The 14,122-nt window shown below is 42.7% G+C and overlaps 1 protein-coding gene and 1 pseudogene across 1 annotated transcript; one reads left to right on the forward strand and one right to left on the reverse strand.

Moving 5' to 3' along the window:
- The first annotated feature begins 3,054 nt into the window (after positions 1-3,054).
- MIP (major intrinsic protein of lens fiber) lies at positions 3,055-5,657 on the forward strand. The gene is made up of 4 exons (XM_006897622.1): positions 3,055-3,453; positions 3,890-4,054; positions 4,428-4,508; positions 5,383-5,657. Exons 1-4 carry the CDS (start codon positions 3,094-3,096, stop codon positions 5,566-5,568), a joined length of 792 nt encoding a protein of 263 aa, XP_006897684.1. The 5' UTR covers positions 3,055-3,093; the 3' UTR covers positions 5,569-5,657.
- A 7,607-nt stretch (positions 5,658-13,264) lies between these two features.
- Positions 13,265-14,007, reverse strand: LOC102845109 (annotated as a pseudogene).
- Between the last annotated feature and the right edge of the window lie 115 nt (positions 14,008-14,122).

Genomic DNA, 14,122 nt, shown 5'->3' on the forward strand with positions numbered 1-14,122 from the left:
TGCAAGTTTAGGCTAGTGTTACAAAGCTCTTTTAGTCTTGCCACTTATGGCTCTGACTCTGGAATAGCAGTTCCGAGACTCACATTGAATCTGGTTGTCTCACATCAGATCTCTGGTTCCCTGTTGTAGCTGCTGCTGCTGTTTTCTTATGGGTCTGGTCAGCCCAAGAATCTCTGGCCCCGAAGGACGTGTGCACTATGCGTTCTCTGCTTCTTTTTTGCTCTTGGTAAGATTTTCAAAATCTGCCACCAAATCTGCCAATTTAATGGTGAAACTAGCCAATCTCCTTGTGATTAGGCTGACATACCCTGTTCACATATTCTCACCCATCCACTTTACAACATCAAAATCAATGGCTAGGAAAGTAATTTTGAACAATAAACCCCTTAACACCACTATGAGAAAGGTAGGGAATAATATTTTTCAGCTCTTGAAAATAATCTCAACTATAACAATGAAACAGACTAATAATAGCAATAAATAAATAAATAAAGTATGGGGACAAACTAATCAGAAAAACCAAACAACCAGAAGTGATTTGAGGTGTCCTGGGTAACCTCAGACATGTCAGGCTACAGGAATCCTCGGTACTCCCAGGCAATTCCCCAAGGGCGCTTGCCTTTTCAGAATCCAGTGGACTAGTTCCCAGCCCAGCACTGATACCTTTTCCCTGATTTTACTGTGTCTTCGGTGAGGCGTGGAGGTTATCTTGCCTTCCTTGGGATTCTGTTTGTCTTTTAGGTATTCACTTTAGTTTTTCCTTTTTCCTTAGTGGTTCTTGAAGTTCAAGTTCATAAGGAAGATTACGGAGTATAAGGATGAATGAGTCTCTTCCTTCAATACCAACATCTCTGGTTACTAGAAGTTATTAAAGATTAAGAAAAAGCTTGGTAGTACAGAAAGGGGTTCTAAAGCTGGGGAGATAAGATACCTAGAAATGAGGGTGGTATCAAGTGTCTAAGGTGTCCTCTAAGAGAGCACTGATTAGGAGTCTGGGTTAAAGATGAGATGAGACTGCTTTCTATTGAGTGAAAGGAGATAAAAACCATTTCCCGGTCAAAGGACTGGAGCTTTCATCTCTCTGATGACCTTTTTCTTTAGAGTGGTACCTGAACACTTGCTCAGCTTCACTCACCTAAATCTAGAAGAAAAGACTCCAAACTGGAGCAGATCCCTCAACAGTGTCTGAACTAGGCCGGCCAAATATAGTGATCTGACATGTTAGATTCCTGATAAAAGGAGGACTCAACATCATTGTTTGTTTGTTTGAACAAATTTATTACTTTAGGTGGGTAGATGTCAAAGTTTAGGGTGTTTGATCAAAGTGAAGGCTTTCTTTCTCTCTGCTGTAGTGGAAAATACTTGAGGGTTTTTTTTCCAATTTCTTTTCCTTTGCTATCTCCATGTGGCATTAGTCTTTCTCCACTTGTGCTTCTTTTCTTAATTGAATAGACATCTTTTTACCTGACTTCCATACTGAAAGCCCATACTCTTTCTCATTTCCCCTGCTACATCCCCATACAGCTGGTTGGTGGCTTATTCTTTGATTGTTATCTTTTTTTTCCAAGAAAATTGCACAATTTTTTTTTAATTTTTTTATTATTTTTGTGTGGTGAACCGTCAAATCGAATCTGAATGGTACAGGAGGAAATTGTCCCTCCTTCCTTGGCAGAGCATCTGGTGGATTTGAACCGTGCATCTCTGGGACTGCAGTGCAGCTTCTTGCCACTAGGCCACGACTGTTATCTTTTTTTCTCCTTCATGTCAGATGCTTGAGGGTCAATAGACTCAGAATCATGTGGTTGAAGTTTTTCTAAAGAGAGAGTGAATCAGAGTGAGCCTAAGGAGGAGAGGAATGGGAGTCTAGTGGGAAGTCCCTCATCAAGCCTGAGCATAACTGAACAGCTTTTCACAAGCTTTCCTTCCCAATTTTGCCCATTTTCTTTCCTTGACCACTCTTAAACCTTTTCCCTAGGGATCAGGGACACTTTCATCATGGCGTGGAAGAAAACATAGGGGTTTGGACTCATGTCTTGGTCACAGCCATATCAGGAGCATTGTTATTGTTGAATGCCATAGAGTCAGAAGTGACTCCTAACTGACCCTCCCACAGAGCAGCTGGTGGATTCAGAGTACACACTTTTGGGCTGTCAGTGCAACTCCTTACTACTAGACCAGGAGAGCTCCCTATTAGGGGCATTAGATCCTTCCATTTCATTGCTTCATAGCCATGCTTAAGTTTCTTTCCTTTTACTACTTCATACTATGGCCCTGTGTGTTAAGTAAAATGAAATATTAGCTGTTCTGAAGTGACCCCCTTGGTCTTCCCAGCACCCACTCCACCCTCAGTTGACGATAGCTTCTGCCTCCTGTGTTTCTCTGTATCTAAAAGGCAACGCTGGGGCTTTGGAAAGGGAGGTACTGACCTGGGTTGGGGGTGGGAAACTCTGGCTCAGAGAAAGCTATGCACAGCAGAACTATTCTGTTCCAGAGCTGCAGGATCCACAGATTCCAGCTCAAACCAGCCAATGGGAGAAGGCCCTCTAATCCCAGGGAACTAAAGAATGCTCTTCAGTTATCCAACTTCCCTGCTGGACCCCACTCCTGACCCCCACCCCCACCCTTATCCCTGGCACTCAGAGGAGTCTGGAGGCCCCCAGGAGCACAGCCCCATACCCCAAGTAGTGAGTTCAGCTTGACCGACTTCTAAGCAGAATGTTCTAGCATAGATGTACAAAGTTGGGGACTTTGTACCCAACTCTGACATGAAGGGCACACTCTTCTTCTCCCTGTCTTGGTTCTTCTCGGTCAGAGCATCTCTAGCTTGAATAACATTTCACTCTACTCAACCCCTCACTCCCTCAATGTCTCTCTTTATCTAGCGGTTAAGAAGGGAGAGAAACAATCTAATTGCTTTATCAGAGGTATGAGAGAGAGCCCAGCTTTCCAAATCTGTGAAGGGGTTAAAAGGCTGGGCCAGCTACCTCGGTTTGCCCCTCCCAGGGATTAAGAGTCCTCTATAAAGGGAACTATCCATCCAGACTGGGACAGGGGGTATCAGGAACCCAGGCATAGTGCCCATCCCCCCTTGCCATGTGGGAACTACGGTCAGCCTCCTTCTGGAGGGCCATATTTGCTGAGTTCTTTGCTACCCTCTTCTATGTCTTCTTTGGGCTGGGGGCCTCTCTGCGTTGGTCTCCTGGCCCCCTGCATGTCTTACAAGTGGCTTTGGCCTTTGGCCTGGCCCTGGCTACACTGGTCCAGACTGTGGGCCATATCAGTGGAGCCCATGTTAATCCTGCGGTCACCTTTGCCTTCCTTGTGGGATCTCAAATGTCCCTGCTCCGTGCCTTCTGCTATATGGCAGCTCAGCTCCTGGGAGCCGTGACTGGGGCTGCCATGTTGTACAGTGTTACTCCGCCTGCTGTCAGAGGAAACCTGGCACTTAACACGGTAATGGTTGGCCAAAAGGGGTTGGGGGGACTTGGTACCCTAATTCCTGCCTAAGGAGGTAGGGTGGGTAGATCAGCTATGGTGGGTAAATCATGTCCCTTGTAATCTGAAGGATTTGGGGTGTGGAGGGGGTTGTATGTATGAGAATGTGAGGTTAAGAATAGGAAGGATGAAGAAGTGGTATATTATGGGCAAGGAGGGCACAGAGTCGTAGACTGAGAATCCAAAAACGTGGTACAATTAAATACACCTTAAAGTATTGTTAGATATTATTAGAAGAAACTGAAGATAAAGATATAACTATTATGAAGGGGGTTGTATTATCCTTCCTCTCCAGGGAGCTGATGCCATAAGGGAAACTCTGCCTGGGAAGCCTTGATGAGGTAACACTGTGGCAGCTCTAATGAGATGCCTCCCTTCTTCTTCCTTTGCCCAGTTGCATCCTGGGGTGAGTGTGGGCCAAGCTACCATGGTGGAGATCTTCCTGACACTCCAGTTCGTGCTCTGCATCTTTGCCACATACGATGAGAGGCGGAATGGCCGTCTGGGCTCTGTGGCCTTGGCCGTTGGCTTTTCCCTCACCCTGGGGCACCTGCTTGGGGTAAGCAGAAAATGAGAGCAGCTGATTATTCAAAGATTCCAGGGCTCCAAACCTTCCCTGAGTTTTCAGAGTTCTTCTTGCCTAACCCAGCATCAAACATTAGCATTACCTATGTCTCTCTTTTTCAGTTGCTAAAGAGCAATGAACCTTGCCCTCTTCCTCTCCCTCTGAATAATATATATTTGGTTCTTCCTAATTCCAGAGTGAAAGTCACATTTGTTTGGGGGCTTTGTTCTTGAGTCTATAGTGTCCCCAGAAAGGGTGTCAGTGTTCAAGTTGCCCTAGGTGCCAGTTCTCAGGAATAATAAGGTTTGTGGGGAGTGTAATTGGGGTTGAAAGGGGAGGTTCTCAATTATAACTATGTCTTTTGCAGATGTATTATACTGGTGCAGGCATGAATCCTGCCCGTTCCTTTGCTCCTGCCATTCTTACTCGAAACTTCACCAACCACTGGGTGAGTGAGGGGAGAGGGACATCCTAAAATCCTGCTGGATGAATGTGGGTTGCAGGTTCCAGATTTTAGTCTACTTTCTATCTGGATGTATTGGCTGCTCTATCAGCACCTTAACAAAGAGGGCCGTCAGAGAGCTTGACTTGGTTTTGTGAATTCATGATTTTGCCAGAAAGTGAAGATATTGCTTATGTTACTCTTCCATTAGTTAGTTAAGGAATTTTCACTAAATTACCACTAAATTCTGAGACTAGTACTGAGGCCACACAGTTGAACATAATAATAAAACTTCTAACTTCAGAGATCAGGATGTGCTGAGAATACAGATGGGCCTGGACCTCGTTCCAATTCTAGTACTTCATTACACTAGCCTTGTGTGTGACTTTAGATAAGTAATTTATTCTGAGTCTTTGCTTCTTTATAAATTGGAATAGTATGAGAAATAAATGTAAAAGGTGTAGGTGTGAAATATTGAGCATAGGATTTGATATGAAGTGAATCCTCAATAAATATTCATTATGCTTATATTGTTGACCACCTAAAGACCAAACACTTGAAAATAATTCCCCCAAATATCAAAACAATATATTTGCTGTTTTAGGTGTTGTTGAGCTGGTTAATAATAAATTAAATATACTTGTGCTAAGAAGGTGTGGGATAAAGGAATCATCTGATGATTCAGAAAAGAAAGAGTGAATTTTAAGTTGCAGGCAGTAAGAGGCTAGAGGTTATAAAAAACATAATGATTTTTCTTAGATAATTCCCAGTTTTATGGGCCAAGTCTAAAACATCTGTTTTCCACAGAGAGGGTAGAAAAAGAGCAGCCTTGCTCTTGGCCCCCTCCCCAAGCCTGAGTGTTTCTTTCTTTTCCCTACAGGTATACTGGGTGGGCCCAATCATCGGAGGGGGTCTGGGAAGCCTCCTCTATGACTTTCTCCTCTTCCCTCGGCTCAAGAGTGTTTCTGAGAGACTGTCTATCCTTAAGGGAGCCAGACCCAGTGACTCCAATGGACAACCAGAGGGCACAGGGGAGCCCGTGGAACTGAAGACCCAGGCCCTGTAAAAGCTCCAGCTGGATAGAGGGATGTAGGATTTACGTGGAGGGGCTGAGCTTGCCCCTGGATGAAGAGACTGTGGGGAGGGGCATGTGCTGCTTTATTTTTTAATTTATGTGTGTGTGTTTTCCTTTTGCTGTGTGAAATCTTTCAAGTTGCATTCATTAGCTGGTTGGTGCAAAATTCCCTTCCTCCCCACCTCACCTCCCATCGCCGTGGGTGCATGATTGTGAGTATGAATGTGGCTGAGTGTGGCTGTGTCTAAGGTGTGAGGCACAAGAGCTAGGTATTATCCTGTGCCTCCTTCCCCCCATCCCAGTGTGGTGAGCACAGGAAACCAACTTACAGGTCACTTAATCTATCTTGAGTTTTCTGGCCTTTATCCTTCTACCAGTCAAGTGTGTGTGAAATTTCTGAGGGAGCAAGAAAGCCAGAAGTAACTCCTCACAGAAAGCAGATAGAAAGGAGAGAGGAGACAAAGCATTTCAGGTGGGAGAAAGGCCTCATTATTTTTCTGGATCATAGCTGAGATAATCATGGAGGTGGAAGTGAGGGGAGAAGTGGTAGTGGTGGTGATGGGGAATGGAGGTATAAACCCTGAATTAGGATGGAGTTGGACAAAAAGTTTTGGGAAAGTTAATAGAAGAGTATACTTATCTCAGGGATCCTTGCCCTTTGGGATTTGGGAAAGGAAATAGCTCTGAGAAAAGTGAACACTGAGGTTTGAGCTCTATAAACCTTTAAAAAGCTTTAAAACTATATATCTATAGATAGATCTATAGATCTATAGATATAGATATATATATCCCGAGAGAGAGAGCTTTAAAGCTTTATACATCTGTCTACCTTCACTGGCTGGGTTGTATGATCATTCTGGCATGATGAATCTCTTCAGAGGCCCTGGGCCAGCAAACTTCCAACCTTTAAATAAGGAGTAAGAAAGCCTAGAATCTAGAAAATCAAGCAATTTAACAATTCTGCCTGATATCTCCCAAATTGCATTCCAGAGAGATGACCTCAGAAGACCAAAACAAGAAACTGATGACTGGAGCAAATTGAGGAGGAAGGGATTGTACTTAGGAAGGAGAGAGGCTTTGATCCTCAGTGGTCTTAATTGAGTCAGAGAAAATCAAAACACTCTTCAATGACATCTTTTTGCTTTTATCACCATTGCTATAGCCCACTTTCTCTTCCTTTTTTTATGTGCGTCTTTTCACTTTTCTCTCATTTGTCTTTTCATCTCAAAGCAAGTCTTTTTTAACTCTCCTTCATATCCCAGAAATTTATTCCTTTTATCCAAATGCTTAAAAATTCGTGAGATAATTATCTCTTTGATCCTTATCCTTTTTGTTGGCAAAATACATTCATTTCTGAAGGGGAGTATGTGGAAAGACCTTCAACTGACCAATGAATATTTGTTGATCTCATCCTTTAATGAATCTCATTCACATTTCTCAAGCTTTAACTAAAGCATGACAAACCAAACCAAATCATGCCAGTTGCCTTTGAGCCCACGGAGTGGACTCTGAGTCTAGCTACCCTGTGTGTCAGAGTAAACTGTGTTCCACAGAGTTTTCATTGGCTGATTTTTCTACTGAGGACCTCTGGGGGGACTTGAACCACTCTTACCAATCTAGCACATTAACTGTTTATGCCACCAAACTGTATGGAACAATTCTACTCTGCATACATAGGTGACCACGACTCATCATCTACAGTGTGACTAACAGCAGCAACAATGGGGACGACTGTATTTCCCTTGAGTTGATTCCAACTCATAGTCATTTAAAGGGCAGGGTAGAATTGCCCCATTAGGTTTCCAAGGCTGTAAATCTGGTGGCATCATCCTTAGGATGCCATACTGTTAACCAAAAGGACATTGGAATCTGGCTATTGGAATCCACCAGCCACTCTTCAGGAGCGTAAACCCACCAGCTAACTGCTCCTCACAAGGAAGTTAGTTGAGCAGTCAGTCTCTTTCCATTAAGTTTTACAGCTTCAGAAACCGAGGAGGGCTCAGTGCGTCCAAATCCACTTGATGGCAATAAGTGAAAAGATAGCCAACTACCACATTTTTCTCTTCGTTAACAATTGGTAGAGTCAAACCATCATTTCTGTTAGCAGACAAGCGATCAACCATGTGCCACTAGGCATCTATGATCAAAACCACATCCACGGTCCTCTAATTGATCCTGACTCATAGAGAACAGAGTAGGACTGCTCCTTAGTGTTTCTAACGCCTGTAAATCTTCAGGAAGCAGAGGGCCTCATTTTTTTTTTCCACCTGTGGATTTGAACTGTCAACTTGTCTGTTAGCAACGGAATGCCTAATCCAGTGCACCACCAAGGCTAGTCTTTATATGACAGATTCGCCACATACATTTAAAAAAACTATTTTCTCCCCAGATTTCATTTCTCCACGACCTTCCAATAAATCCTAACTTTTCTAACCATTTAGACTTTGGAAAAGTCAATTTAAAACTAGAAGGGAATGAATATTTTTCATTCACCTCTAAAGACTTGGGCTCCTATTATTATAAATCAGCAGACAATTTACAGTCCTTTGTTTTGTAGTTCAATGTAAGCGGTCTCCTGCGATAAAACAAACAGTACTTAGAATCACTTCATTTTTCCTTTTTTCGTCGCCAATCCCCCTGCCCCTCGGGGTCACGTGGACCAGTCCGGCTCGCCCCCGCCCCCGAGCGGGCGGAGACTGGCACCGAGACGCCCGTGGCGGGAAAGGTTGTCGGCTCTTCTTCCGGGGCTGCTGGCTCCGTGGGGATCCTGAGGACCCGCGGGGAGCGGGTGAGTGAGTGTGTGGGCAGGAGGCTCCTAAATGTATAGGGGTCGGCCTCTCTTGGAAACTCTGGAGGTACATTTGTGAGGCTCTGAGTTCCCTTTCCCGCCACCCGCTTTAAAGGGAGGGGGCGGGGCGCGCGCCCGGGCGCGCACGCGCAGTTCCTGTCCCGGAGTGCTTGGCTGGGCATACACGCCTCGCCCCGGACCTGACCGAGTTGTCATCTCCCTTTCCTTGCTCTCCCAACTTTACGCCGCACGGTTTGGATTTCCCATGTAAGTGGGACTGTGATGAGAAGTGATTTGGAGCCCCTAAAGTAGAACAGAAGATTCCCTGGGATTTCCACTTCGGAATTCCCCATCCAGTTCAGAAAAAAAACAGGTGTGTGGCTTGGTGGTCAACGTGGTCGGAATTTACAGGTCACTTGATTTAGCTTGGGTTTTCACAGATGGATTCGTTATTCCCGTCCCTTCTCTACTATCAAATGAGGACATAGCCTGGATTTGTTACCTAAATTATAATTAAGCTCTTTCCCATGAATCACTCAATTCACGAGCTCCAGTACCTCAACGTGTGTCATTTTAGGTTAAAAATGAGACTCCTCTTTGGCCAGCCACAGTCAAGTATATATACAATGACATTCATATTCTGGCCTTGACCCTAAGCCTCATTTTCTGAAAAAAACCTCAAGGAGGTTCTACTCATAGTGAGCCTCCATCCTGTTTCCAAGGCACCTTCCATCGTAAAGGGGGAAGACTGCCCATCTTCTCCAGCCACAGGGGAGGCAACCTTTCAGTCTAACAGCAACACCCAAAGTACTATACCACCTGAGCTCCCTTATTTTTAATAAATTTCCCTCATTTTGTAAAGGTCCCTACATTTTTCCTAACAAGTTCCAGCCTCTATTCACTGTTTGCCTATTGTTGTGTTCCGTTGAGTCGGAACTGACCTATAGCAGACCCTCCAGTGGGTTTTTAGAGGCAGTTAATCACACAAGAGGAGACTTTCCCCCGCAGAGGAACTGTATGCCGTTAGGATTGCAGCACAACTTCTTACTATTAGGCCACCAGAGCTCCCTATTAGTCACATTCATTCATAGTGGTTCCTTCTGATTTGCTGGGGCACATCTCTGCCTAACACGTCCCTCCATTTTCTCAGTTGTCAGTCCTATAAAATGAAGAAAAACCCAACAACTATTCATTGCTGTGGAGTCAGAGTTAACTCATTTCTGAGGCAGTAAAACTGCATGAACTGCCAGAGGTGTGCCCCCTCAGGGTTAACAGCACACCTCCCTACAGACTAGGCCACCACAGCTCCCAATCAAAGACCTAGTTCTCACTTCCTTCGGTGTGGCAGTTTTAACCTAAAGGAAGCTTCAATTCTTGAGGCCTTATTTTTTCCACAATATTACTTGTTGAGAGTTTGCCCTTTAAAGTTAAGATCTAGTTGCAGAGGGATTAAAATGCTGGCCGGCAATTCAGGCTTACCTTGCTCTGTGGGAGAAAGATGTGGCAGTCTACCTCCTTAAAGATTTACAGCCTCAAAAACCTTTTGTCACAATTCTGCTCTGTCCCTCAGGGCCATTATGAGGCAGTGGATCTTTTGACTTTGTTTTCCTTGAAATTTACTACCTTTTCCTTTAAATTTTTTACATATTGTTATGTGCCATATTATGTAGATTTTATAAATTTCTTTAACATTTCTGCTACATCATGTCATGTTGGTTTGGTTTTGTTTTTTTCCTTTTTTGAAACACAAGCCTCCAGACAGATCAAATGAATGCTTCTTATACTTGTCCTTAGTTGCTATTCGGTTGATTCCTTCTCATAGTGATCCTGTGAGCCCAGACTAGAATTACCCCATAGAGTGTTGTAAGGCTGTAGCCTTTCTGAAGCTGATCTTCAAATCTATTTCCAGAGGCTCCACTCAGTGAGTTCAATCACCAGCCTGTCGGTTAGCAGTCAAGCACTTAACCGTGTCAGCCAGGAACGCCTATCTTTTGCTTAGATGGCTGATAGTAAATGTTTAGTAATTGATGAATAGTCTAATAGGTAAAGAGGATTTTAATGTTTTAGGAGTTCGTTCTTTGTGTTCAAAACTGGATAGATTACTTGACTTTAATGCTTCTCTGTCCTGGTAGAGAAAGGACCAGGTAAGCTTTTGGCCTCAAGTGATTGCAGGTCAATACTGTTCTAAAAACACTTGTAAAATATAATTACTAGAAAAATAAAATTTTTAAAAATACGTATAGTCTTGTTTGACTTTATAGAAGTATTGGATTCAACAAGAATAATGGTCAAATTGCTGTAAGATATTCTAAGTGCTTATGGGTGGTTTTTTCCCTGTAATTCTCTGGATGCAAACTGCTTACAGTTTATAGGCAAGCAGTGGTCTGCAGGTTGAATAGCATTGTTTTACCTGCCCTTAAACTTTCCCGCTGCCTTGTAGCGTGGATGCCGTTATTATTTTCTCACTGTATTGATAAGGAAGCTGAGGTTTAGGTTAAGAGACATGCTCAAGAGCACCAGCTTAGTTCTGCAAAGAGCTGGAATTCAGATATTACATGGCATTCTCTAAAACTCAACTCTGTTACCATAGAGTGAGAACTTATTCATACCTGACCCTCCAGCAGGTTTTCAGAGGCTGTCTTTTTCCCATAAGGTAGCTGGTGGATTCACACTGACAAAGAGGTTCCACCTTTGAGTTAACAGCGTAACTCCTTCAGATTACACCATATCAGACCAGTTGCCAGTAAGTTGACTCAACTAATGTTGAGGTCAACTAATGTTGACCTCAAGTGTGTTAAAATAGAACTGTGCTCCATAGGGTTTTCAGTGATAATTTTTCAGAAGTGTAATAGGTTGCCAGGCTATTTCCCCTCTACACACCTCTGGGTGGACTTGAGCCTTCAGCTTTTCAAATGCCAGCCTCACACATTAACCATTTGCACCATCCAATTATTCCCCAAAATAAACCATAATATTCAAACCAAACCTATTGCTGTGGAGTAATGTCTAACTCATTAACAGTGACTCTTTAAGTGGTGGTTAAGTGATTCAGTGACTGGGGTAATAGGGGTCGGTCTGTCAGAAACAATTAAGATTGGCACAGGATAGAGAAGAATTGAAGGCTGTTGTACATAGAGTTGCTGTGAGTCACAGACTAGTTGATGACACATAATAACAACAACAACAAGTGGTAAGAAGTTGCACTATCAATCAGGTAGTTCGATTCTACCATCTGCTCTCAGGAAGAAGGTTGGACAATTTCCTCCTGTGCAGTTTACAGCCTCTGAAAACCTGCTGGCGAGTCATCTATGAGTTGCTTCCGGCTTAACAGCACTTAGCAAATCAGAATAGAACTGCCCCATAGTGTTTTCTAGTATAGTCTCTCTCTTTTTTTTAACCTGCAATTTTAATGAAAATTTATAGAGAACTTGGATTTCCATATAGTCATTGTTGCACATTTTCCTCCCTGTCCCCGCCCTCTGCTGTTCGCTTTTTTTTTTTTGGAAAAAAATTATTTCATTGTTATATAGTTGTCGTCCCCAGTCCACTTTATTATGCAGCTCTTATTCTGTACTCTTGTCATGCAAATCATACCTAATCATATATTCCCTTTATACAGTTCTCTCCCTCATCTATTTAAACCCCATATACATTGTTTATTCCCTCTTTTCTTAGTTTTCCACCAACCCCTATGTCAGTCCTGTTTTATAGCAGTGGCCTTATGCAGTAGTTGCCTTTTTATGACTGAGATATGTCACTCAGTATAATGTCCTCCAGAGTCACCCATTTTGTATAATATTTCATGAGTTCTTTGTTTTTCAATACTGCATAATATTCCATTGTGTGAATATACCACAGCTTCTCTATCCATTCGTTTGTTGATGGACACTTGGGTTGTTTCCATTTCTTCGCTATTGTGAACAAAGCAGCAATAAACATGGGTGTGCGTTAGTGTAGTCTTTATAGAAGCAGATTGCCACAGCTTTCTTCCAGGGAGTGACCGTTGGGATGGAACTGTTGATATTTTGATTAGTAGTAGAGCACTTAACCACTGCACTACCAGGACACCTTCCCATAATAATTTTGTTACATTATTCAATTGAAGTCCTTGAAAATACTAGAGATGATAAAATCTTTAGTACTGGCAATAACATGAAATTTATCTAACTATAGTATTTTTCAGGTTTTTGTTTAGTACTATCTTCAGTATCACCGAATCTACACTTCAAGTACAGATGTTTAAAATTATTTATAAGTATGTTCTGAACTGATTTTAAGAAAGGTACATGATCCTTCAGAGCAACATTTTTACCTAACTTTTGCTAACTTTGTAGTATTTCTAATTGCTTCAGAATTAATTTATTAATTATAATTCAATTTCAGGGAATATCTCTTTTATGTGTTTTGAAGGAGGTGAGTTCTATATGTGCCTTGAAGTACTGTAATTAAATAATAAGAATATTAGGCTGCAAAAATTTTTTTAAAAATGAAATGTTAGGAAGTAATTTTTTTTTCAAAATGTTAAGATTTTATTTATAAAGCTTCTTTGTTGTACAGAAAGTAAAAATGCTGTTACAATCTCAGAGTAAGGGGTAGCCACGAATGGTTGAGACTCACCAATCACAGCTACCCATGCTACAGCAATTCTTAAACAAAAACCTAACAACGCTTACAATTTTGTTGGAGCAAAGTCCCCACACTTGGTGGTGGAGTTCTAAGAGTGACTAAACAGGAAGGTGGAATGTCACAGGAACTATTCTTTGGCTCTTTGGGTGGGTGAGTGTCCTGGGGTTTGTATTACAGCTACTTTTTATTTATTTATTTTTAAACAGCTACCAAATCCATATGAGCAGTCCAACCAACACTGAACAGTTCTTTTTTTGTGAGTTATCTGGGGTCTTAATCATGTTCTCCTTCATCATCTGCTTTTCTCTTCCTCTTCTCACCTTTCCCACTTTCTTCCTCATCTTTATCTTCATCCTCATCCTCATCTTCTTTATCAACTTCTCCATCATGTCCAAATTCTTCTTCCTCCCTGCTGACTAATCTTCTTCCCCTTCTACATCTTTGTCTTCATCTTCATCCTCTTCTTCATAAAAATCGTCCTCTTCATCCTCCTCATCCTCTCCTTCATCCTCCTCTTCATCGTCCACACCATCCACCTCAGCATCTGAGTCAGGGGTTTCCTGGTCCTCTTGGTCATAGCCATCCAGATAGGTCAGCCGGGGCAGGAGCTTGAAGACACTCTCTCGGTAGTCATTCAAGTTGGTAACCTCACAGTTAAACAGATCCAGGCTTTTCAGATTCTACAGGTTTTTTTCAAGGGCTCCAAGATGTTGATATCCTTCAGTTTATTTCCACTCAAGTTTAGATGTGTGAGGTTTGGAAGCTTTTCTGCTAACATGTCCATACCTCCAAAGATTCTATTTTCACTGAGCTCAAGCTTTTCAATTTCAGTAATTTGGGGGAGATTTGAAAACGAAATCAAGCCTACGTTTATTAAACTGAGGAACTCTTAAGTTCACAAATTCAGCTGTTAAGCCCTCAATTTTTCCATCATTTGACTTGCAGTTTCCCAGAACAAGTTCTCGGATAGCTGCCAGGGTCTGGTTCCTCAGCTCCAAGTGGATCCTTCTCTCCATGGTGCCCCTCGTCCCCCCTCTCTTCAAACTTTACTTTCGCACTGGGGGTGGAGTAGGGAGAGGCCTCTGGCCTGCACAGCGAAGGCCGTTGGAAGCGGGGTGCTGGTGGCTGAGG

Source organism: Elephantulus edwardii, unplaced genomic scaffold, assembly GCF_000299155.1.
Source record: "Elephantulus edwardii isolate Elephantulus edwardi_28Jun2011 unplaced genomic scaffold, EleEdw1.0 scaffold00212, whole genome shotgun sequence".
Lineage (NCBI taxonomy): Eukaryota > Metazoa > Chordata > Mammalia > Macroscelidea > Macroscelididae > Elephantulus > Elephantulus edwardii.